At 51.4% G+C, this 24,666-nt stretch overlaps 2 protein-coding genes across 13 annotated transcripts in view; one reads left to right on the top strand and one right to left on the bottom strand.

Annotated features, from left to right (window-relative positions):
• TNIP1 (TNFAIP3 interacting protein 1) overlaps positions 1-14,881 on the top strand; it is a 54,639-nt gene extending 39,758 nt beyond the window's left edge. For 2 of the 12 annotated variants that reach the window (XM_055112803.2, XM_055112796.2), the window contains 10 exons: positions 1,914-1,979; positions 2,204-2,335; positions 5,659-5,787; positions 7,961-8,092; positions 9,175-9,300; positions 9,815-9,880; positions 11,042-11,233; positions 11,709-11,851; positions 12,433-12,546; positions 14,080-14,881. In XM_055112803.2, coding sequence (XP_054968778.1) covers positions 1,914-1,979; positions 2,204-2,335; positions 5,659-5,787; positions 7,961-8,092; positions 9,175-9,300; positions 9,815-9,880; positions 11,042-11,233; positions 11,709-11,851; positions 12,433-12,546; positions 14,080-14,095 — 1,116 coding nt within the window. In that variant the 3' untranslated portion in view covers positions 14,096-14,881. Of the gene's footprint in view, positions 1-1,913; positions 1,980-2,203; positions 2,336-5,658; positions 5,788-7,960; positions 8,093-9,174; positions 9,301-9,814; positions 9,881-11,041; positions 11,234-11,708; positions 11,852-12,432; positions 12,547-14,079 lie in introns of those variants that run through there. The other 10 variants (XM_055112797.2, XM_055112798.2, XM_034960810.3 and 7 more) reach the window with 10 other exon arrangements.
• An 873-nt stretch (positions 14,882-15,754) lies between these two features.
• On the bottom strand, positions 15,755-24,310 carry GPX3 (glutathione peroxidase 3). Its single transcript, XM_008954436.5, has 5 exons — positions 23,994-24,310; positions 19,246-19,399; positions 17,721-17,838; positions 17,207-17,306; positions 15,755-16,823 (listed from the first exon to the last, which is right to left on the bottom strand). The coding sequence occupies exons 1-5, from the start codon at positions 24,078-24,080 to the stop codon at positions 16,602-16,604; spliced, it is 681 nt and encodes a 226-aa protein (XP_008952684.2). The 5' UTR covers positions 24,081-24,310; the 3' UTR covers positions 15,755-16,601.
• Positions 24,311-24,666: the final 356 nt, after the last annotated feature.

The following is a 24,666-nucleotide window of genomic DNA, read 5'->3' as shown; positions in this document are numbered from 1 at the left end:
AGAGGCTCTTAGTTTCCCTCTGCTGCCAAGAGAGAAGCCACGCGGCAGAGTCCCTGTGCTGCAGTCCATTCCGTCTCTTCCCATGGATCTCACATGTGTTCCTCCCCCTCCTCACACCCCCAGTCTAGTCCAGTCTTTCCAGACCCGAGGTCGAAGTGCAGCTCCTTTTTGGTAGACACTTGTTCTGTCTGTTCCATCTAGCCCCTCTCCACACAGCCCAGGTGCTTCTCTAGAACCCTGAGCCTGCCTCCCCTCATCCTCCCGCACATTTGAAAGCTTCTTGATGTGCATATTAGTTTTAGATTTCTTTTTGTATTGTTATAAGCATCTTTTTTTCTGATTTCAAAAGTGATATAATGCTCATTACAAAAAGATCAAGAATACCACCTCCTAGAGAAAACCACAACTGATTACAGTTTGTTGCATATCCCTCAGTTTTTTTCAAAGTAGAATAAAATTATACATATACGTGTGTGTATATATATGTATATACACACACTGCTTTACAGATTATTTTTTCTTTTCTTTTTTAAAAAATTAACTGGGTCAGGTGTGGTGGCTCACACCTGTAATCCCAGCACTTTGGGAGGCTGATGCAGGAAGATTACTTGCAACCAGGAGTTTGAGACCAGCCTGGGCAACATAGCAAGACCCTGTCTCTACAAAAAATAAATTAGCTGGGTGTGGTAGTACACACCTGTAGTCTCGGCTACTCGGGGGAGCTGAGGTGGGAGGATCACTTGAGCTCAGGAGGCTGCAGTGAGCCATGATCATACCACTGCACTCCAGCCTGGGCCTGCCTCCAAAAAAAAATTAACTGCCTTTGAGAGTATCTATTCATATCTGTAACGTATGCTATATTCCTTTAATTCTTAGTGATTTTTTTATCATATACAATGTTTTTGAAATTGGTATGGATCCTTATGACTTATCTTAAGGGGCAAGGCCAATACTCCTTTTGTTTTATTTAGTTGATGATGTAGGGTTGTTTTTCTTCCCTGAGGAATTGTTATATCAAGAGTATGGTGGATAGTGTCATCTTCAAACTGAGGAAGTGTGTTAGGTGCTTTATTTTCTGTTTTCTTTTTTTTTTTTTTTTAAGACAGGGTCTCACTTTGGTTGCCCAGGCTAGAGTGCAGTGCCATGATCTTGGCTTACTGCAGCCTCCACCTCCTAAGTTCAGGTGATCCTCCCATCTCAGCCTCCCGAGTAGTTGAGACTATAGATGCGTGCCACCATGCCCAGCTAAATTTTGTATTTTTTGTAGAGATGGGGTTTTGCCATATTCTCCAGGCTGGTCTCAAACTCCTGAACTCAAGCAATTGGCCCACCTTGGCCTCCCAGAGTGCTGGAATTATAGGCATGAGCCACTGTGCCTGGCGGCCTATTTTCTTATTTTCTTAACAGCTGCACATTGTCTGTTTATACTATCGTTTCTTTAACCTATCTTCTGTGCTTAGATTGGCCTCTGGATTTTTTTGTAATACAGGTATTGCTGAGATGATTAGCCTTGTGTATATATATTTGCACACTTGTGTAAGTGTTTCTATTGGTTAAATTCTTCAGAGTGGAATTATTGGGTTAAAGTTGATGAAAATGTGAAATTTCAATACATAATCCCAGACTGCCCTCCAAAGAGGTGTGTGTGTTCCATAATTATTCACCAAAATGATGTAGTTTCCATGTCTTAGTGTTAATCTTGCTTTCCTGGCAAGGTAAAATGCAGCAGTGGATGAAGGTGGATGGCTTTGAGCAACATTGAGTTTTCGAGAGGTGAGGGATGGAGACAGTGTCTGTAGCCACTATTCACACACACCGAGCACACCTTGGGACGCTGGTGTACATGGGGCAGGAGATGGCTCTCCTTGTTCCTTCTCTGCTCATCTCCTGCTAACTCCAGTCTCTCCCCACAGCTGCTGGAAGTGAACAAGCAGTGGGACCAGCATTTCCGGTCCATGAAGCAGCAGTATGAGCAGAAGGTAATGTGGGGTTCCTGGCCACGCCCACAGGGCATGCCTGGTCTTCATCTCGCTGCCTCTTTAGCAGCTTTGAACCTTGGGGAGTGGCCACACTGAGCCCCAGTATGGCCCAGAGGAGAAGTTGGGGGCAGTGTTGGAGGGCCCAGGGGCAGCCAGGCCCTGCCCACATCCTGCAAGTGCTCTACATCCTTGCCTCACACACTCCTCTCTGCCTCTGAACCCAGATCACTGAGCTGCGTCAGAAGCTGGCTGATTTGCAGAAGCAGGTGACTGACCTGGAGGCCGAGCGGGAGCAGAAGCAGCGTGACTTTGACCGCAAGCTCCTCCTGGCCAAGTCCAAGATTGAAATGGAGGAGGCAAGTGTGACTGCTGGTCCCTGCAGAGTCAGTTCCCCTCCACATTAGCAGAGAGTTCTGTGGAGCAAACAAGCCAGGGGCAGGAGTCAGGAGACCCGGGGGTCTAGTGCCAAAGAGCTAGGTGACCAAAAACACAGGCACGTTCCTTCCCTGCACTGCAGTTTCCCATCTGAAAATTGAGAAAGTTACATTAACTACAGCTTTTCACATTTTCTTGTTTTTATTCAGAACTTTTTGTTCCATTAAAATTGTAGGGAATGGGGAACTGTACAGGGAAGCACACCGTATAAAAGATCTAAGCAGGTGGCCGGGCACGATGACTCACAATCCTAGCAATTGGGGAGGCCGAGACGGGTGGATTACCTGAGGTCAGGAGTTCAAGATCAGCGTGGCCAACATGATGAAATCCCATCTCTACTAAAAATACAAAACTTAGCCAGGTGTGGCAGCAGGCACCTGTAATTCCAGCTACTCAGGTAGCTGAGGCAGGAGAATTGCTTGAACCTGGGAGGCGGAGGTTGCAGTGAGTCAAGACTGCACCATCGCACTCCAGCCTGGGGAACAAGAGTGAAACTCTTGCTAAAAAAAAAAAAAAAAAAAAAAAAAAGATCCAAGCAGGCCTGCTGTATGGCACTTGGTGGGGTGGGATGCTGCTAAGTGTTCAGCATAGTGATGGTGATTTGTTGGGGAGGGGCTACAACATGAGACAGAGCTTCATTTATCCATTCATCCAGGCATTTGTCTTCAGAGCCTGTCTCAGGCATTGTGCTTTGGCATAGAGTCCACAGGAACAGCTCAACCCTGCCCTCGCTGGGAAAGAGGTGCCAGACAACTAATTACAGAAGCAAATAAAGTAAAAGTGTGTTAAGTGTTTCAGAGAAGGCCGGGTTGGGTGGCTTGTGCCTATGATCCTGGCACTTTGGGATGCCGAGGTGGGAGGATTGCTTGAGGCCAGGAGTTTGAGACCAACCTCAGTGACATAGCCATACCTTGTCTCTACAAAAATTAAAAAATTCACTGGGTGTGGTAGTGTGCACCTGTAGACCTAGCTACTCAGGCTAATGTGGGAGGATTGCTTGAGCCCAGGAGTTGGAAGCTTCAGTGAGCTGTGATTGTGCCACTGCACTCCAGACTGGACAACAGAGTGAAACCCTGTTTCTCTAAAAGAAAAATGTATGGCCAGGCATGGTGGCTCATGCCTGTAAACACAGCATTTTGGGAGGCCAAGGTGGGCGGATCACTTGAGGTCAGGAGCTTGAGACCAGCCTGGCCAACATGGTGAAACCCCGTCTCTAATAAAAATACAAATATTAACTGGGAGTGGTGGCGCATGTCTGTAGTCCCAGCTACTCGGTAGACTGAGGCACGAGAATCGCTTGAACCCGGGAGGCGGAGGTTGCAGTGAGCTGAGATTGTGTCACTACACTCCAGCTTGGGCAACAGAATGAGACCCTGTCTCAAAAAAAAAAAAAAAAAGTACTACGAAGAAGAAGTTACAGAGATCAGAGAGTGGGCATAAGTGAGACCAGATTCTTTCTTGGGGGGAAACAACAGGTCCCCTGAAGTAGTAGTATCTGCCCAGTCATATGTATGAATGAGACCAGCCAAGGCCCATCAGGACCTTGGAGCAGCTTAAAGAGGAAAGGCCACTTGACTGCCAGACTCTTGGGAGATTTTATTTATGTCACCATGTTTTCCCCTTCATGGGAACTGGGCATGGTCTTTTGCCTAGCTTAAAAATGGACATTTTCAACCTGGATTGCCTTTCAGAGTTCCTCCCGTCAGCATGGGACACCAGGGGCCTTATTTGAGCAGTCAGCCTACGTCTGTGACACCCCCTTACCTTGGAGGTGTGGTAGGGAGAACACTTCTGTCTTTCCTTATGAGTGCACAGTCATACCTGGTGACTCGCAGCCAGACATCCTGGCTCTTTGGCCCCTCTCCCTTGCTCACAGTGGTAGGTGAGACAAATCCCTGGAATCTGAGGGCTCTTCCCTGTCAGCTACAGGGAAGGTAGGACGTTTCATGACAAGGCGTGGCCCTGTAGATAAGTATGTATTTCGGTAAAGCCCATGCCCATCCGGGAGCCTCTTGATGGGGAGTCCAGAACGATTCCCAGGGAGGTCTGACCAAGCCTGCCCTCTGCAGTCCGTACTGACTACAGGTCACACAGGGCTGGGTGAAAACTAACCCCTGCGACTGGTCTCTTAATCACATGCTGTGAATACACAGTTATGAAATGTCCACACGCTGCAGAGTGAAAGTTTCCCTGGACTACCTCCCACTGCCATGATCCCAGGCCCTCCCTAGAGGGAACCACTGTTACCATTTTGGTGCATCTGTTTCCAGACCTTTCTCGCAGATATGTACACATAGGAATATATAGTTTATTTGGGGATGTGCCTGGTCTTTCCACTGCACTGTGCTGCCATCCCCTAGTTTCAACACCTCCTTTGACATGGAAGGAGAGAGAGCAAGGGAATAGGAAACCTGGGTTCTAGCCCCAGCTCACTGTGTGGCCTTGGGTACGTCACTTCCCCTCTCTGGACATTTGTTTCCCATCGTATTACAGGGCTGGGGCTTGATGCTGTCTAAAGGCCATCCCAGTCTTGGCTGGCTGTGGCGAAGCCCTGCTGGTTCCGTAGAGGGTATGGAACCGCCTCCTGGAAGCCTTCCCTCAGCTGTGGTGATCTTTCTTTTAGCCCCACAGTATTTTGTTTCTTTCTGGAGGAGCACTCTCTGCCTTATGTCACAGTTCTCTCTGGGCGTGTCATCTCTCCTCTAGGCTCCAAGGCTGTATGAGCTGCAGTGTCTGTTAGGGATTATCAGTAGTTTATCGCTTTCTGTGGATCACGGAAGACCCCCATGTGAATCTGGTCAGAACTATGGCTTTTCTTTCTAGCAGATTACACACAGACAAAATTTTGCATTCAGTTTTGGGGCTCACAGGCCTCCTGAGGTCTCTGTGTGACTCACATTAGGAACCCCGTACCTGTGACAGGTAGGTAAGCTTAGACAAGAGAGGGCTGTGGCAGTGCCAGGGGTCTCAGCTGCTTAGTGGATGAACTGGTGTCGGAATCCAGGGTCTTTTACTCAACTGAGCTACTGCTTTTTCTTTTTTTAATTATTATTTTAAATTGACACATAATAATTGAGGGCAGGACCGGATGGACACTACTGTACCGACCCCAGGTGCTTTGCATGTGAGCATTGTGAAGTGATGGCCAGGGGAGAACGTAAGGGCTAGGCCAGGCAGGACAGAGAATCCGAGGCTTCCTGGAGAGGCCATCCTAGCCAGCTTACCAACCTTGTATTCCCTGCAGACCGACAAGGAGCAGCTGACAGCGGAGGCCAAGGAGCTGCGCCAAAAGGTCAAGTACCTGCAGGATCAGCTGAGCCCACTCACCCGACAGCGTGAGTACCAGGAAAAGGAGATCCAGCGGCTCAACAAGGTGGGTGCCTTGGCCCGGGTCCCTTGGCTGGGGTCCCTTGAGTCCAGCTGCAATGCCCACCCCATCACTGGCACCCCCAACCATTCAGCTTAGGAAGGGTAACCCCCAGTCAGTGAGCTGGCATCCTGTTTCCCGCCTGCTCTGTCATTGCCTCCCACACTGGGAGTGACTCAGCCCTTGAATTAGCCTGTGTCACCCTTCCCTCTGGAGGTGCACTCTTCCCCTTGTGCCTCACCTGCCCACCCTGCTTGTCAGGGTTTGCTTTACCCTCACTTGCTCAGCAAAGCCTTCCCAGAATCTCATTCAGGTTGCCCTGGTCTATGCTCCTGAGGTACCAGCAACTTCTCTGACACTCCTTCTCATGGCTCGTCATCACTTATTTAATTCTGTCTTCCCATCTGGTGGTGGGAGGTGCATACTTTCACCAAGGTGTATACCCTGGGCGCCTTGTACAGCGCCTGGCATCAAGCACATGTTCAGCAAACACTGATGGGAATGGAGGAGCACGGGCTGAGGGGCCCGCCCTTGTGCAGTGGGATCCAGGGAGATGGGGCCCCCAGGGTAGAGGCTGGGGAAACCAGAAACCCTCTGGTCTGAGCCAAGCGGAGTGGTCTAGTCCCAGCTTAGCCTCTCCAGCCTCTCCAGTTCAGTTTTGCCATCCGAGCCCTGGTGGGAACGGCTCTAGTTCTGCCTGCTTTCCAGCACGTTTCAAAGATGCAAGCTGACAGGAGGGAGCTTTGAAAGGAAACATTCTCTGAGGGCCTGGAGGAGTTAAGTTCATGGCTCAGCTTTTCGTTTCATGCTAATTGTTTTTCCTTTCCCTCTGCCTCCTGACCCTGGTGACAGTGGACTCTGGCATGAGTTGAGCATTCCTAGGCCTGCTGGGGAAACCCTTTCTTTTTGGTTTTGGTGTTTTGTAAACACTGATTATGCCAAGTCTGGGGCCCTTGACCTGTTTCCAGAGAAAGAAACGTGATCTGTCCTGAGCTGGGGGACTTGGGGCTCTAAATCCAGGCAGAGAATTGTCCATGATGCTGATCATAAAGATGACCTTGGAGGTTTTCTTGGCAGAGCCAGGGACAGACACCATGTGGATGAGTAATGCAGGGCATGTGGCCTTCTTTGCTCATGACCTAGGCATCTCCCTGTCGCTGGACCTCAGTCTTTTCATTTAAAAGTGGGGTGGAGTAGGAAGATAAAGTGGAGCCATAACTTCCCCTCGGAGCATCCTGAATACTCTCGGTCCTGCAGTTTCTTTGGGTGTCTAGGGGAGCTGAGGAGACCAGGTGGAAGCCCGAGTCCAAGTTGGGCCAGGTCTCTATCTCCCCTCGGTCCAGGGAGGCCCATGGGTGATGCTGTCCTGGGGCCAAAGTCCAGGGTGCCCAGTCTTGAGACATGTTCCAGAGTTCTGAGTAACATGTTAACAGAGTTAAAGGGGAAACACAGTTAACTGAAACCTTTAAGAAGATGTGGGCACACTGTTTATATAATCTATTGTGAACATGATAGATTAAGAGTATTTTTTTATTTTCAAAATGTTATTTGATGATATTTCAGCCCATTTTCAGTGTTAGAAAGGGAAAATATTAACTAAGCAGAAATTAAATCCAGTCTTCTCTATGTACATAAGTGTTGAGGATGGAAGGGGTGGTTTGGATGGGAATGGGTTGCTGAAAGTGAAGAATCTCAGGGCAGGGCAGTTGTTGGGGAGACTGAAGCCTCCCCCGGAGGACTTAATCTTCCTTCTAGGTCTGGGTGCTAAGAATTGAGCCACACATGTTCAGGGAAGGGGAGGTTTCCCCTTCTGCATGACAACCCCAGTTTAGCCTGCTGGGTAGGAGCATGTGCTGGGCTTGAATCTGTGCTCTGCCACTTACCAGCTGTGTGACCTTGACCTTGGACAAGTCCCTTCAGGTCTCTGAGCCTCAGTTTTCACATCTGTAAAATGAGGATGATGATCATAGTCTTTTCTTCATGGCACTGTGCAGAAGATCCAATGAAATGATATGTGTAGAATGCAAATAAATAGGGCAGCATTTATTAAATAGGACTGGTAGTGGTGGCTATTATTAGTATGATTATTATTAGGAAGGAGGTCCCTGAGGATGACCCCTCCAAAGGGCCCTGATTTCCAGGGGTTCCTGCTGATGGTCCCATCTTTTCCTGATTCCAGGCCCTGGAGGAAGCACTGAGCATCCAAACCCCACCATCATCTCCACCAACAGCATTTGGGAGCCCAGAAGGAGCAGGGGCCCTCCTAAGGAAACAGGAGCTGGTCACGCAGAATGAGTTGCTGAAACAGCAGGTGAGGCTTCCGGGAGGAAATCAGGTGGGAGGAGCTCTGTGGGAGCTGGAGCTTTCCTGAGGGCCCAGACGGCTTGGAATCACATGGAACCTGTAATTAGTAATCCACTTTCTGGCCATTGGCCAGGGCCCCCCTCTGGCTCTAGGTTTATCCTTTCCAGCACCATAACCCTAGCTTAAGTCGTTCCTCTACCACCTTTATGATTTAGCCATCTCTATGCCCCACACGTGCTATTATTTACCTAGTATTTAAAAAATAAATTCTAAATAAATGAATTTAAAAGGGAGCTTTATATCACTGCTGTAAATGGAAAAAAACATTTATTATTTGTCACAAGTAGAAAGTAACTGTACGCAATAAACAATAAAAACAGAACAATGTTATTAAACTCTAGCCGGATACTCTTGCCAAATGAAGACTCTGAACTGGAGTTCTTTTCTCCTTTATTTAAAGGAGATTGGCAGGTGCTAAAATGGTATTAAAGACCTACTAGCCCTGAGGGACACAGAAGGATTGGGGTGAAAGAAAGCGAAAAGGTTGTGGCTCTCCCATTGTCTCTGTGCTATTTAATCCTCCTAAACCTCCTTGAACCTAGCCAGTGTCTCAGCTGATCTGCACTAAGGATGTGAAACTACAGGCTAAGAGACAGAGGCAGGCCCCACCCAACCCACCTCTGCCAGGGCACCCTGGAGCCCTAGCAGAGTTTGTAGGGTCTCTGCCCTCAGAACCAGCAGATCCAAACTCTGGTCTACACCACACTCTGGTTCTGTGATCACTGCCCCTGTGGGTCTCAGCGGAGTGAAAGGATTGCACTGGTTGATGGCTTTCAACGTTTTTTTAAAACCATATATCCTTTGTTCAAATAAAGTCCTACCTTGAAGCCCAGAATGTAAGATAGAGGGACACAGAACTACTCTGTTTGAAGTTAAGGTGGAGGCTGGAGGTGTACCTGTCCCACTCCCCATGGCGACCCCCAGCTCTGCCATCTGTGACCCCAGCAGGAGGCATGGGAGTCTGGGCCTGAGGAGAAATCCCCACTCAGGACCATCCCCCTCCCTCTCTTCACCCTCCCTCCACACCAGGTGAAGATCTTCGAGGAGGACTTCCAGAGGGAGCGCAGTGATCGTGAGCGCATGAATGAGGAGAAGGAAGAGCTGAAGAAGCAAGTGGAGAAGCTGCAGGCCCAGGTCACCCTGTCAAATGCCCAGGTAAGAGTGACTGGACCCAGGAAGGGCAACTGGCCTGTCCTCGTGGGGAGAGGGGGCATGGATTGGAGGGCCCTGGTGAGGCTGGATGTCAGGACCCTCACTGCCTCTCTCCAGCTCTGCAATCATATTTGAGCTCGGCAAGGCCCTTCCCCTCTCTGACTCTTTCTTTGTACAATTACGAGGTTTACTCTAAGATACCTCTACCTCTGACTTTCCACAGTCAGTTCTGGGCTTTACTCTCCCAGAGTGGAACTAAAAGATGTTAGCAGAGAAGCAGCGAGGTTCACGTGAACCCTCTTGACCTGTGCACAGACCACTATGACAAGCAGGTGGCCTGCAGCAACAGCCTGGGCTGTGCTCCGCCCTCAGGGCCCTTTCCCGGGGCTGGCCCACGCACGGTGGCCCAGAGGGAAGCATCAGCCGGTCAGTCCTCGTGGCTGGTTAGGCCCTGGATCCAGGCCTGGCCAGAAACCACCTGTGCCGACAGTCTTTTCTCCCTCCCTTCTTCTCTCAGCTGAAAGCATTCAAAGATGAGGAGAAGGCAAGAGAAGCCCTCAGACAGCAGAAGAGGAAAGCAAAGGTGAGGAGGCTTGAGGGAGGTAGCAGCACTGACATCCTCTTACCTTCCTCATGGAGCTAGCCTGATGGATGCACAGTGTGTGCTCCGGCGTGGCGACATCCTCTGCTAACTAACTGATGAGTAATACAGGAAAAGCCTTAGAGCAGTTTTGGTACAGAGGCAGTGCCCACAATGCATTAGCTGTCATCACTGTTGACATTCTGTGTCCAGGTAGCAACCTTCCTTGCCCATGTGACTAGCCTTCTTTGGCCGTGTATGAGCCTTCCGTGCCCATGTATCCAACTTTCTATGCCCATGTTCCAGCCCTCCGTGCCCATGTACCAGCCTTTTGTGCCCATGCCCAGCCTTCCGTGCCCATGTACCAGCCTTCCGTGCCCATGTACCAGCCTTCCATGCCCATGTGCTCAGCCTTCCATTTCCATGTATCAGCCTTCCGTGCCCATGTGCCCAGCCTTCTGTGTCCATTTACCCAGCCTTCTGTGCCCATGTATGAGCCTTCCATGCCCATGTGCCCAGCCTTCCATGCCCATGTGCCCAGCCTTCCGTGCCCATGTACCCAGGCTTCTGTGCCCATATACCAGCCTTCCGTGCCCATGTTCTAGCCTTCCGTGCCCATGTACCAGCCTTCCGTGTCTATGTACCAGCCTTCCGTGCCCATGTACCTAGCCTTCTGTGCCCATGTACCAGCCTTCACTGCCCATGTAGCAGCCTTCTGTGCCCATGTACTAGCTTTCCGTGCCCATGTACCAGCCTTCCGTGCCCATGTACCAGCCTTCCATGCCCATGTACCAGCTTTCCATGCCCATGTACTAGCCTTCTGTGCCCATGTACCAGCCTTCCGTGCCCATGTACTAGCCTTCCATGCCCATGTACCAGCCTTCTAGGCCCATGTACCAGCCTTCTGTGCCCATGTCACAACCTTCCATGCATGTGTACCCAGCCTTCCATGCCCATGCAGGCTTCCATGCTCATATATCCAGCCTTCTATGCCCATGTATCCAGATTTCTGTACCCATGTAGCAGCCTTTCATGACCACATACCAGCCTTTGGTACCCAGGCTGCTAGCCTTCAGAGAGCTAACATTCTATTTAGAGGGTGATGAGATGGGTGTCCTGTGCAGCCTGTTGCAGGCCAAAGCCAGACGTCAGCCTTTCTTGCAGGCCTCAGGAGAGCGTTACCATGTGGAGCCCCACCCAGAACATCTCTGCGGGGCCTACCCCTACGCCTACCCGCCCATGCCAGCCATGGTGCCACACCATGGCTTCGAGGACTGGTCCCAGATCCGCTACCCCCCTCCCCCCATGGCCATGGAGCACCCGCCCCCACTCCCCAACTCGCGCCTCTTCCATCTGGTGAGTCTGTGTCCCTCCCTTGCTCCAGGGCACACACAGAGGCTGCCCCAGACACCTTCCAGAGAGGAAGGTTAAGTGAGGGGTTCAGAAACTGCATCCTTCTGAACTAAACAGCACCGTGGTGGCAGGTGGGTGTCCAGGGCCTGGCTCTGGGCTGCTACCCAGGGGCAGGGATCTGGCCACAGTCCCGCAGGGCTGCCCCACAGCTGTTCAGGGTCACTGGTCTAGGACGGAGAAGGCTGAGTAAGAGTGCAGGGTGGGAAGGAGGACTCCCTCCAGGCCCCAGGCCATGGGTATCAGAGTTTGGGTTTGCTTTTTCTTATAACTTCCACATGTAACTAGATTCCAGAGCCTCACCATGTTTCTCTCTCTTTCCTTTCCTTTCCTCTCCCCTCCCCTCCCCTCCCCTCCTCTCCCCTCCCCTCCTCTTCTTCTCTCCTCTCTTTTTTTATTTTCTTTTCCTTTTTTTTTTGAGATGGAGTTTCACTCTTTTTTGCCCATGCTGGAGTGCAGTGATACGATCTCGGCTCATTGCAACCTCTGCCTCCCAGGTTCAAGCTATTCTCCTGCCTTAGCCTCCCAAGTAGCTGGGATTACAGGCATGCACCACCACGCCCGGTAATTTTTTGTATTTTTGGTAGAGACGGGGTTTCTCCATATTGGCCAGGCTGGTCTTGAACTCCTGACCTCAGGTGATCCACCCGCCTTGGCCTCCCAAAGTGCTAGGATTACAGGCGTGAGCCACTGCGCCTGGCCTCTTTTCCCTTCTTATCATTCTTCTTCCAAAGATCTGCTGTCACTTGTCCCATTTTCCCCAGTCCTCTGCCACAGCCCCACCTTAGGCATCCCAGCTCTCCCCTGGACCATTACAGAAACCTCCTGGCTGGCCTCTTTTTCAGCTTCTCCCATATGACCCTTCTTGGTACACATCTTTAAACACCAGAGTATATAGTATGGCACTTAAGAGATTGGCTCTGGATTTACAAAGACCTGGATTCAAATCCAAGCTTAGCCATTCTCCTTGCTGGATGACCTTCAGCAAGTTATCCCCTCTGAGCCTCAGATTCCTTACCTGTGAAATGGGAGTGCCAGCCTGGGTTGTTATAAAGATTCAATTATACTTGACTAATACAGATTTAGTATTGTCCTGGCACAGTAGGTGCTATTGTAATTTTTGGGTGTGATTATTGATTATTAAGCACCAGTTTTGTCGCAGCCGGAATACACCTGGCGTCTACCCTGTGGAGGGGTTCGAAATCCAAATCAGAGCTCCCAAGTGATGGACCCTCCCACAGCCAGGCCTACAGAACCAGGTGAGCCCCTAATACTGAGTCTTGGTCCTCCCTGGGGGAGATAATATCTTATCTGCCAGCATTGCCTGAGTTTGGGGGTGATGTTGTTAGTTTCTGATCTTGGTGGAGGAGAGGCCCAGCTTTCCAAAACAGTGTTGAATGGAGAGTAATGGCAACCACAGAGTGAAGGGGGCTGAAACCATTCATTCTAGTGCATTATCTAATGCCAGGCATTGTGCTAGGTGCTATGGATGCCTAGAGAACAGAAGCAGATACAGTCCTTGCCCTTATACAGCGTAATGTCTAATGAGGGAGGCAGAAATGAATAAACAAACACCACACAAACAGGCTGCACTCAAGTGCCCTAAAGGAAGAAGAGCCGGTTTCTGTGGGAGCAGATAGCAGAGGAAGCCGACCTAGACCGGGGGCAGCATTTGAGTTGAGACTCTCAGAATGAGTGACACTAGCTAGGTGGAGAGGTAGGGGTGGAGGATGCTTTTGCAGACAACATGACAAATGCAGAGGCCGTGGTGGGAGGAGGGGAAGTAGGGGAGCTGATTTGAGGATCGGAGGGAAGACCAGCGTGGCTGGAGCCAAGAACAAGGTAGGGAAAGAGAGGGGCAACGCAGGGTTCAGGACGTAGCCGGGTCCTGACCGTGCAGGCCTGTGGAGCGTGGTGGGAGGCCTGGGTCTTATCCTCAGCATAATGTGTAGTCACTGGACATTTTTAAAGCAGAGTGGCGTGACCATATTTCTGTTTGAAAAGCTCCCCTGACCATGGTGTCCACCATGAAAGGCTGAAGAGCCTGGAGCTGTGTCCACTCGTGAAAAGATTGGGACCTTAGCGACTGCCATTGCTCCCTGTAGAGCTCTCATGGGGCACAAGGCACCACCTCGCCTGTGGGACTTCTGGGAACAGAATTATAACTAGTGGGTGGGAATGACAGGGAGGCCAAGTCCATCGCAACATGAAGAGGAACTTTCTAAGGGACACAGTTGTGCAGAAATGGAGCCAGCTCTGGGAGGTAGCGAGTGTCCCTTTGCAGGTGTGTGAGTAGAGGCCATGGGACGGACACCTTGGAGGGGTTGCAGTTTGGAGGATTTGGTGATTGGAAGAAGGGATTGGGCTGCTCAGTCATTTTCTGTTTTTCCCTGAAGAGCCCTACAAGTTCAGTGGAGCCCCTTGGAGGCTGCTTTGATGAGTGGTAGAGATTGGTATAATGGGAGGGGCTCCCTCCCCAGAACTGCTCCAGGATTTGAGATTAGGTTCAAATCCTAGCCCCACTACTTCCTGGACCTGGAACTGTGAGCAAGTCATTTAAAACCTCTTAGTGTCCCAGTTCCCTCTTCTACAATGGGATAATAACCTGCCTTCTTCATAGGGCTGGGTGAAGATTACATGACCAGCGTACCTAAGGTACTTAGCCCTGGCACTTGGTAGCACCCAGTAACCCTAGCTGTTATTTTCACTGTTCCTGCATTGCATTCCATAAGAGACTTTGAAACTCGCTCTACCACATAATCATGAAGTCCTCAAAATTTTTGTTTATTTAGAGTCTCCAAAAAATGACCGTGAGGGGCCTCAGTGAGACCAGATTGTGTCATTTGGCTCCACCTTCATCTTGCAGAGCCAGCTGATCTCAGATTGCCGAAAAACTAGAAGCCACTTGCACAGTGTGGCCAGAGCCTCAGCTGGATGAGAGGCTGAGATGGGTGGCCAGCTTGTACACCAGTCCCTGAACTGAGCTGTTTACAGGACTGGGGAGGCTCCACCCAGAAGGCTTTCATTTGTACTCTGCTGGGAGTGACTGGGAAAAACTCCTTCCCTGCTGCTGAGTGGAGAGAGGCCTCATCCGGCTTTGACCCGCCATCCGTTGCAGAAGCCTCCAGGAGCAGCAATCCTAAGAGTGGGATGCAGCCAAGACCCCCTTCCTTCAAAACCTCCCGGAAGTGGTTTCAGGCCCTCTAGTTGCCATGACCAATTTGTGTGTGTGTTTAATTTTTGCTTCAAGCTCTGTAGCAGGACCTGCCCCACGCACACCCCTACCCCTCTGTGAGGAGTTGTGGGACGTGTGGGTTTGTCTCCAGAACAGAAGAGAATGATGGATATTCTGGCTCTGGGGCCCTCTCCACCACCACTCACAGTAGCCTTGCTGAAGCCATCACAGATGGGAGAAGGCCATGCCAGCCACGTCCGCCGAGGGGCGCCAGCCTGAAGCTGCCAGGCCCTGAGGTTCAGACCCTGGACCCCATAGCTGGAGGCCTGTGGTGCCAGAAGCCCAGATTAGGGTGGCTGTCCATCCCTGGATAGCTATTTGCACGAATCATGGACATAAATCCAAGTTGAAGAAGATCAGCATTCTGACTCATGTTCATTTATGCGCTAATGTTCCCCTATCAACCCCCTGCTTTCCTGGGTCCCTCCTTCTGTTCCCCTTTTCTTCCTTTCCCTGAGATGGTCACCATTACTCTTGAGTAATGGTGACGTATCAGGGCCTCCCTGAGGGTAGGGCAACCAGGGGCAGTGGAAGGAGCCTAGGCCAGGACTCAGGGGACTTGGGTTTAAATTCCAGTCCTGCCCCTCACTCATCAGGAGACCTGGGGCAAGGTGTGGCCCTTCTGTGAGCCTCAGTTTCCTCATCTGTCAAACAGAACACCTCAACCTTAGCTGATTTGGAGAACTGTGGGAGGGAATGAGAGTAGATCAGAACTGGTTTTATAAACTCCAAATGCTGAGTGAGAGAAGCAGAGTGGGCCAAGGTAGGAGCCAAAAAGAGGCTGGAGTGCAGTGGCTCTTCACAGACTCAGTCACGGCACACTATAGCCTCAAACTCCCGGGCTCAAGGGAGCCTCCCACATCAGTCTCCCAAGTAGCTGAAGGAGTGCACCACTGCAGCTAACTATCAGGTTGTTGAAAAAGTAATTGCAATTTTTGCCCCTTTTTTGTGGCAGGGGGGCCTCCCTCATGAAGACGCCACCCCTGATAGGGCTACATGGCCCTTGCAGTCTTCCTTGGCTGATCTCAGGGAGAATTGTGGGGTGGGGAGGTAGCCTTGGATTTTGCCATATGGTGAAAACCGCAATTACCTTTGTACCCACTGTAAAAAGTTTTTGTTGTTGTATTTGTTCTTTTCTCATCCTCCCCCCTTTACCCTGCCCCACCTTCTCCTCCTCACTTCCCACCCAGGCGGGGGCGGCCACCATTGAAGAAGCACCACACACAGTAGGCTCAGCTGCTGCAGAAAGGCTTTTACTGGGCAGACGGGGTGAGTCTCAAGCCAATGGACCAGTGAGGGGTGAGGGCACGTCCTCCGAAGGAGCAGGGGTGGCATCCCTGCCCAGGGGCCTTAGCCTGAATGCACTAAGGGCTGGCCCCTCAGACAGGCTCAGGGGAGGTCCGCCCACAAGGGCTTTGGGCCCCTCCCTCATGAAGACACCACCCCCGACATGGGGTACGTGGCCCTTGCTGTCACATCTGCCTTGGTTTATCTCAGGGAGGTTGATCTCTCTCAGGGAGAACTGTGAGGTGGGGATGTAGCCTTGGGAGGGCCCTTCAGGAAGTAGGAGTGGGGGGTTGGGGAGTGTGGTAGACCCAGAAACTTCTGGGGACGTCAGTCATAGTTACTAATATTTGGAGGCAGTGGGAGATGCTGGCCCCAAGGTTGAGGTATCAGTTAGAGCAGAACAATTGGACCTAGAGCTGGTTTTTCCTTTGGGTTTAGGTGTAAGTGAACTATTATCATTGGAGTGGAGAACTGGAGAGAAAGGGTTGTCACTCTCCAGCACTACACAGCTGCAGGCACACAGATGGTACACATTCCCAGAAAGACACATAGGTAGACATGTGGCTGTACACCCATGCACACACACACAGTCACGCATACCTGTAGGCATGTGTGTAAACACCCACATGCCTGGCAGTACACACAACTGTATGCATCCATTTGTGCCAGGCTGGGGCCTTGAGTGATAGGAAAGGGGTCTGTGATGGGTAGATAGTGTGGTTGGAGACACGGATTTCTTCCTGAACAAAGTCCCTCCCCTACATGGTGGACATGGGATGAGACGGCCTTCAGTTACTTCCTCTTGACCCCCAGGGCTGCCTGCCGCCTCATGTAGGACAGGATGTCCATCTTGACGTTGCTGACCGTGGTCCGGTGGTGCCAGCGCATGATGGGTATACCATCTGGCCCCACCAGGAACTTCTCAAAGTTCCAGCGGATGTCGTGAACCTTCATGGGTTCCCAGAAGAGGCGGTCAGATGTACCCAGGAGCTCCGAGGTGGGAGGACAGGAGTTCTAGAGCAGGGATGAGAGGAGTGTCAACCTTGCTTGAGGCCCCCTGACCCTCTTCCTTCCCAGGCCTTCCTGGGGTGGGAGAATAGCCTGGCCCTGAGAGAAGAGCCCCAGTTTGGGAGTTAGAAGACTGCCAGCGCCAGCTGTGGCTCTAGAAGATTGTGAGACCCTTAGTATGTTCACTCTGGGTCCTTCTGGGCCTTTCTGTAAAATGGGCCAATGAGACCCTAGTCAGGGTCTGCAGAGCCCTCTAGTTGGAACAATAGTCAGGTGCCAAGAAATTCCCCAAGAGCCCAGGAGCAGGGGAGGTGGCATGGGCCCTGACGCTGTGGGCTGGAGCCAGGAGGGGCTGCAGCCCCAGCCAGCACAGGTGGCAGCTCACTTACCTTTAGGAAAGTGTAGAATTTCTGCTCTTTCTCTCCATTGACATCCCCTTTCTCAAAGAGCTGGAAATTAGGGACAAAGCCTCCACCTGGTCGGACATACCTGTTGAGAAATGTTCTTAGGTGGGTCCCAAGGAGGTGGGCACAGGGCTCAGAAATGAGAGGAAGGGACAGAACAGGGGAGAGGGTGTTGGGGGTCTGGATTTATTCTGCAGTGGGCAGCAGGAGCCAGTGAATGTGCAGTGGGCATAGGCATAATGTGAGTCCACGGTCTTCCTTTCCAGCCTGGTCCCTTTTCAGTGTCCCCCAACCTTGGTGCTCCCTGCGGATGCACATCACAACCAGTTGTCCCTGTCCTTCTCCCTCTCTTGTCCCTTCCCTTCCCTCATTCCACTGGGGATCCTAGAAGAGGAGAGTGGTTCTTGGTGGCCGATAAATGTCCACCATGAATTGGGGTTGATAACAAGACGTGGGCCATGTGAGAGGAGCTTTCTCAGGATGCTGAGTGAGTACTCACTTGAGGGTAGGAAGGATCTCTGAGTTCTCTCCTGGTTCCTGTTTTCCAAATTGGTTGCAGGGAAAGCCCAGAATGACCAGACCGAATGGTGCAAGCTCTTCCTGTAGTGCATTCAGTTCTGGGCCAAAGAGAAAGAGCAGACATGGGAGTATCCTGGCGAGGAGCCCTGTCTCATCCACACCACTCCCCCGGCTCACCCACTGTGCCGCTGGAACTACTGAGGCCCGAGAAAGGGAGGGACTTGCGCAAGATCACCAGTGAGTTCACGGCAATGCTGGGACTCAGGTCCTATCCTCTTGACTCTAATCTGGATGGATTGGAGGTTTGGAGGACAAGAATAATACCCTTCCTCAAGTCAGCTGTCAGTCACCTGCCCATTGCCAAGGCCCTCCACCTGGGCCAGCTAGAGCACTCATTCAGGACCCTCAGGATTGAGTTTCCTGGAGCAAGAACTATCCATCCCTGGATACAAGGCAGAGAACTTCTTTGGGGTGAGGTTACAACCCTCCCATAATCTTTGGCAAATCAGGAACACAGATGAGGCCCTGGCCCAGCTCCCCAGTTTCCTCAGTGTCCCCTGGTCTCTTTTGCAGCAGCACCCAGCCTATCTCTTGCCCAAACGCACTCTGCTCTGTTCCAAGGCTAGAGAGAAGCATCCCAGACAAAGCACTCACAGCCACTGGGCCACGTGACCGCCGTCCTTTCACTTCCGGGAATTCGCCTGTGATTGCCAGGCAGAGCATGGAGGGTCAAATTGCCCTTGCCTCCCTGACCCCCTGCCAGTAGACTGCTCAGCCCCAAAGCGTTTTCCCCTGGGTGCTGTCGCTTGCCTTTGGTTGCCTCTTCCCCTAGCCTCTGTATTCTACCCCAGCTAGGGAGAAAGGAGTAAGCATATCAGGAGATCATGAAACCTGGGCCAAATGCCCCATTCCACCGCTAATAGCTTTGTGACTCTGTTTTAAGTTGTATCTTCGCTCTGAGTCTTGGTTTCCCATCTGTAAATTGAGAAGAGGGGAAGGCTAAACTAGATCATCTTCAAAGTTTATTTTAGAATGGGCATTAGAAGTGTAGCCTGCTCCTTCATCCCGCTACACCACGCATACACTCAGGGACCTCGAGGCAATTGCCTGCTTTCCAGAGAGCTGCCAAGAGAAGCACCAAAGCAGATGGGGCTGAGGGAAAATGAGATATTCTCAGCAAGATGGAGCTTCAGTTACCATCTCATGCTCCAGCCAAAGGGAGCTCTAAGCACAAACCTAATCTCTATCCCTCTGCCTTTAGGGTTGTTGAGGTGCCCAGAGATGAAGAAGGATAACTAGGAATCTCCTAGAACATGTCCAAAGGCAATCAGACCTCAGGCTTATATAATCATCTTCACAAAACCACGGAACACAGTGGAGCTGAGAAAAGGGGCTTGGACTCTCGTGATTGCCATCACCCTTTCCCCCATGCACCAGAAAAGCTCCTGTGATTGAAATATGCCATACAGCCCCAAATAAAGCAGGGAGGAAGGGTGGGCTCTTACCAATGTACTGGCCCGTCAGGCCTCAGTAGCTGGCCACGTTGACAAAGAGGACGTATTTGCCAGCATACTGCTTGAAGGGGATGTACTCCTCCCCATCAATGGTGAGGGCTCCGTACTCGTAAATGGTGCCACTTATGCCACCATGGCAGTCCATCTGGAACACAGGCCATAAAAGGAGCAGTTAGAGCTGGAAAGGAACTTGGACATCTCTGTTTTCAAAAGAATGAAAGATCCCAACAGGGAGAGTGACTTTCTCAAAATAATCACCGAGAATTGGAACTGGACTAGCACTGACGTCTCCTAATTCCTTGTTTAAGATAATGATTATGAAAGCACGTAATAAGTGCTTTTCAGGTACTTAATATTAAGTGCTTAAAAAGCACTTATTAAGCACCTAATAAGCACTTATTAATATTAAGCACTTAATAAGTGAGTGCTATGGAACCCTGGAGAATGACTTATTTTGCTAATTACTTCCACATCACATGTCAATTTCAGAACATTTACTGGGCTCTCAGGGAGACTGCCCTAAAGCTGATGACTGGGTTCCTAGACGGGCTGATGGAGACTGGTTGGGTGGCTGTTGGAATAATCCAGGCAATTGAGGATGAGAACCTGAACTAGGCCAGTGTGAAGGAAAAACTGAACAGAGAGGAAGAGGCAGTATGGACATGGTGATTCAGAGGCTCCCAATCTGCAGGACAGGAAAGATGAGGCTGTTGTTACCAAACAGGGAAGCAGGACTGAGAGCCAGGCATGGGGGAAAGGGCTGTGGTGAGGTAGGGAAAAGCAACAGTACCTGCATGTGTTAATGTTCCGGGTCTGAGCAGGCTGGTGATGACTCTTATGCCTTCCTCCCCAGCTGCTGCTCACAGTCAGCCTCCAGGACAAGGAGGGACAGAGTGCAGTGGACTGTGGGCTGGGAGACCTGGGCTCCATGTCCCTCTGCCATTAACTCCCTGTGTGGTCTTGGACTGCCCCTTTCTTTTCTTCGGACCTGAGTTTCCTCATTTGTAAAATGAGAACCTTGAACTGAACCAACTCTTCAACCAGGTCAACCATGATGGCTTGATAGGATCATGATCAGTGGGAGAGGGGGGATTGGGGCCACTGCTGGCTAGTAGGATGTGGCCTATGAGCCTACTCTGCCCGTGACACAGACAACAAAACTCTGAGACTACTCTTGAAAGGATGTCATTGCATCATTGACACAATTTGGCAGGTGGGCTGGTCGTGATGGGAAAGGAAAAACCTTGAAACCATTTTATAAGGTGGTCTTTAAGGTCCTTTGTGGCCCTGATATCCTTTGAGAGGTGGGCAGACAATAAACAAATGGAATGCAAAGTAGCATTATAGACCAGGAGAGGGCAGAGACAGGTGGCTGGAGTTAGAGAAGCAAATTCACTCCCTCTCTTCCCCTCAATTCTGGAGAACTTGCTGTTGAGGCAAGGTACCTGGGCCTGACCAGGTGAAGGGAGTGATATATGCTGGCAGGGCGTGGCCCCAGTAGAGTGCAGAAGAGCTGCCTCTGTCATGAAGCAGGTCTGCTGAGCTGGGCGAGGCTGCGCTTCCTCCGCCAGGCCATTCCCTGGCAGCTGAAAGCTCTCTTCTTGGCTCTGGTGCAAACTTCCTGCTTTACATGAGTCTAATATTCCACATCCTGTGACTTTTGGTGGGTGCTGGAGGCAGGCCCAAGACCTAAGATCAACATTCCTACTGCTCCTGGGCCTCCTCGTTCCCAGCCAGGGCCAGTTCCGCCTTAAAATGCAGACAAACTGGGGCACAACAAATACACCCTAGACCGCCACAAAGATCTAGTGGCCAGAAAGCCAGGCATGTCTATAGCCTCTCCACTTTTTTAACTCTGCCATGATCCAAAAATGAACTCTGAGACATGGAGGAAAAAGAGATTACAGGTTGTCCTAATAATGGGAACTTGTAAACAGAAGGACCAGCTTCTGGGCACAGTTTCAGCTTGGGGGTGTGGCAAGGAGAACCCTATTTCATTAGGTTCTATTTTTTGCTGGCTGCGTGGCCCTGAGCAAGTCACTTACACTGTCTGGGCATATGTCCAGGGAGATAAGCATGCTGCTGCCCAAAATGGTTGTGGGAATCTGCTGGCAGAGCAAAACAGGCCTGGAGTCTCTTGGAACGAAATCTCATGTCAAGGGATAGTGGAGGTCAGAAGGTGGCCCATGGGTGGAGAGCCACGGCTGTGCTCACCACTGATCACTGCAACTCAGTCCTCTATGAGCCCCCTTCCCTTCTCTGGGCACGTGGAATCCCAGAGCACCGCATCTGAAACAGTGGCCAGAGGAGATAAGGGGAGAGGCCATGAGGGTGCCTGAATCCTCCCACAGCCGGGCAAGAGAAGAGGGTTCCGATGGCTTGAGAGTTGGATGATGGGACTCAGCCAGGACTCTGGCTGGCTGGGGCTGCTGGTCTTGTGTCTTTCTCCTCTCCCGTCTTATCACTCCTATCAATATGATGCTGTGAGAAGTGGTCTGGGAGTCAGGAGACCTGAGTGCTGGGCTTTGCTGTGTCTCTGATGCCATGTGACCCCCTTTGCTGGGGCTCCAGCTCCTCCATTGTAAGATGGAGTCAGGTTCAGGGCTGTCTTAAGGGCCCTTTAACTCTGTCAGCCTGTGGTTCCATGATTCTCTCTGCCAGGTTTAGTCACCTAGAAACCAGCAGTTACTAGGATCCCGTGCACGTCAGCAGTTGTCACTCTTTCCGGCTTCTGCAGTCCTTTTGTAGAGACAAGGAGCGTGGGCAGCCTGAAGTTGGACTGGGGAGGTGACGCAGCAAGAAGAGGAGGACCTGGTCTCTTCCCTAGCATCTCCCTTTCAATTGGTAGGAGGAAAACACCTCTCTGGGGCTGAGTCACCTTTCATCCATTCCATTCTCCACATGCCCCATAACCCTATCTCTTTACCCTGGGGTTGGGGGTAAGGTGAGTGGTTGGGTCCTAACCCAGAGCTAAGACATCTGAACTCTAAGAACTTGGGAGCAGAGATGGGCATGCCCAGGCTTTCGTTAGCCAGCAAGTCCTGACTGGTTGTATGTGATATGATCACACCTCACCCTAAAACTTTTCTAGACCATCCCCATCCTATTCTCTGTGAGTCCATTTATCCTTCCCCAGAGTGCTGCAGAGAAGACACAGCTATGATGAGTTATTCATGGAGTCCACGTTCTCCCCACTAGCCTTCTTGAGGCGGGGCCCAATTGTATCTTCTTTGACCCTTCCAAAACTGAGAGGTTGGGACTGACTCCACGGTGCTGGCCTGTCTATGGCCCACCCCAAACCTCAATGTTGAAAATCGATCCCATTCCTGACCTGGAAAATGCCTTCTGAGTTGGGGATTATGAACAGGGATGGATAAAAAGGAGGGGCCTTGGACGAAGTGGCTTCACATCCATTTAGACTGACTCCAAGGAGAGGCTGATTAATGGGATTTAGGCTGAGGACCAAAAAGGGGTGAGTAACATGGAAGGAACCCTGTGCTTCCAATGGGCTTCCTGAGAAGTGGACAGAATTTTGGAAACGGAATCCTAGACTCATAAGATCTTAATTAAAGTGAAGACCCAGAGGATTTTAAAAACAAAAGCTCAGAGCTTGCAAAAATGTGAGTTATGCATGTTGGGAAGTTGGAGACAGAAATCACTCTCTCTGAGTCTATCCCTACACCTGGCTTCTGCCTCCTTCCCCACCCACTCCCACTCCCACTCCCTGGGTAGAGGAGAGGTCTACAGAGCCCACCCCAGTACATACTGTCAAAGGAGATAAGCATGCTGGGTCATCCCACTCCTGGCCTCAGTATCCCCACTCCAGGTATGGGCCACACACCTGCTGGAAATAGACTGAGGCTCTAGAGAATTCTACCTCTTCTTCTGAATTAGCAGTCCCCAGCTTTCTCCAACTACCAGGTTTCCTCAGGCTAATGAGGACAGTGGGTCCTGGGTAGTGAGGCTGCCCCAGGGGAGGAAATTTCAGAGAACAACTTGTGGATTTTTCAGCTTCTCCAAGCATCCCCTCTGAGGCCCTCAGCTTCATTGTGCCCCATGCACTCCCACCCCCAAACTCCCCCCTGCAGATGGAGAAACGGGGGTCCAGGAGCAGGTAAGGACTCAGGGTCCTGAGTGTTCTGCACTGTCACTCCAGAGCTCTTTCTAGCACAGATCTCTGCCTCTTCTACCAATGCCCTGAATCCAAGTGGCCATTTCTACCTGCCTGTATCATTCTTGGGGTAGAAGAGCCCCCCACAGCAGTTCTTCAGGACCAGGACCACCCAGCTGCCTCTCTCCTTTCTCCTTGTCTCTCTCCCTGGGAACTTGCACAGCCCACCCAGACGCTGGGCATTTTTTTCTGTGACGCCCTCCCTCTTAGGCCCTACTGAAGGGGAGCAGCTCAGGCACGGAGGTGACATAGATGTAGCAAGGCGACCCTCGAGGTGGCAGTGGGGAGAAAGTGCGAGCTCGGGGAGAGAGACCTTCCTCCCTTAGTCATTCTGCCCGCCTGAAGCACCAGGTCTCGGCTCTCCAACAGATGGAACTACGAGACGACGGCGGTCGGGGGCGGGGTCCCGGCGGCGGAGGGGGCGGCAAAAGGGGTTCAGGAGGTCCCTCGCACCTGGGGATTGCCCATCTGGCGGGGAGCCTGGGAGAAGGGGTGCATTGCACTGAGCGCTGGACACCGAGGGGGGCTAGGTTTTTTCTCCCGGCCCCCGGCCCGGAGGCTCACTCACCTTCGACTTCTCTTGTCCCCGGCTCTGCGAGACGAAGCCGGCCAGGAGCAGGGAAAGCAGGCAGGACGCCTGCAGCAGCCGGGCCATGGCGGGGTGGGGGCACACTCAGGGTCGCCTGAGCCGCTGCCTGATCCCTGGCCACCGTCCGTCTGAGGTGTCCGGCGCTCCCAGCCACCTTTCAAGCCCTCGGGTGTGACCAATCCGCGGCCAAGCCGGGACCCTTGCAGCCAATCGCTAGGCGGCTGGGATTTCAGGGGCGGGCGCGACTTGCCCTCAGCTCCCCACCTCCCCGTCCCGGGGCGACAGTGACATAAGCAAATCTGGGCAGAGAGGTGGAAGTCAGGTCCCTGTGGACGTGGGAGGCGGTCCCTTCCTCTTTTGGCTCCAAAGTGCGAAAGGAGGCAGACACAGCGGTCTCCATTACAGCCAGGGCAAGGGGGCTAATAGCTCCCAAGAACTGATGGAAGTCTCCATTCTGGGAAGCATTTCTTATTCCTATCGAGGTTTTAAAAACACCTGGCGATGGTCCTCTGGAAATTGAGGGTTTAAAATTTCAGCAAGATCTGAAGTTAAACTTCCAGAAACATTTACTATATATAGGTTTAGTGCTTAAGAAACAAAGAGTGGGTGTCCTGGGATTTTGAAAACCCCATTCTGGGTAGGGCATTGGGAC

This window comes from Pan paniscus, chromosome 4 (genome assembly GCF_029289425.2).
Source record: "Pan paniscus chromosome 4, NHGRI_mPanPan1-v2.0_pri, whole genome shotgun sequence".
NCBI lineage: Eukaryota > Metazoa > Chordata > Mammalia > Primates > Hominidae > Pan > Pan paniscus.
Note: the sequence above shows the minus strand (reverse complement) of the source record. Positions and strands in the feature narration are given on the sequence as shown.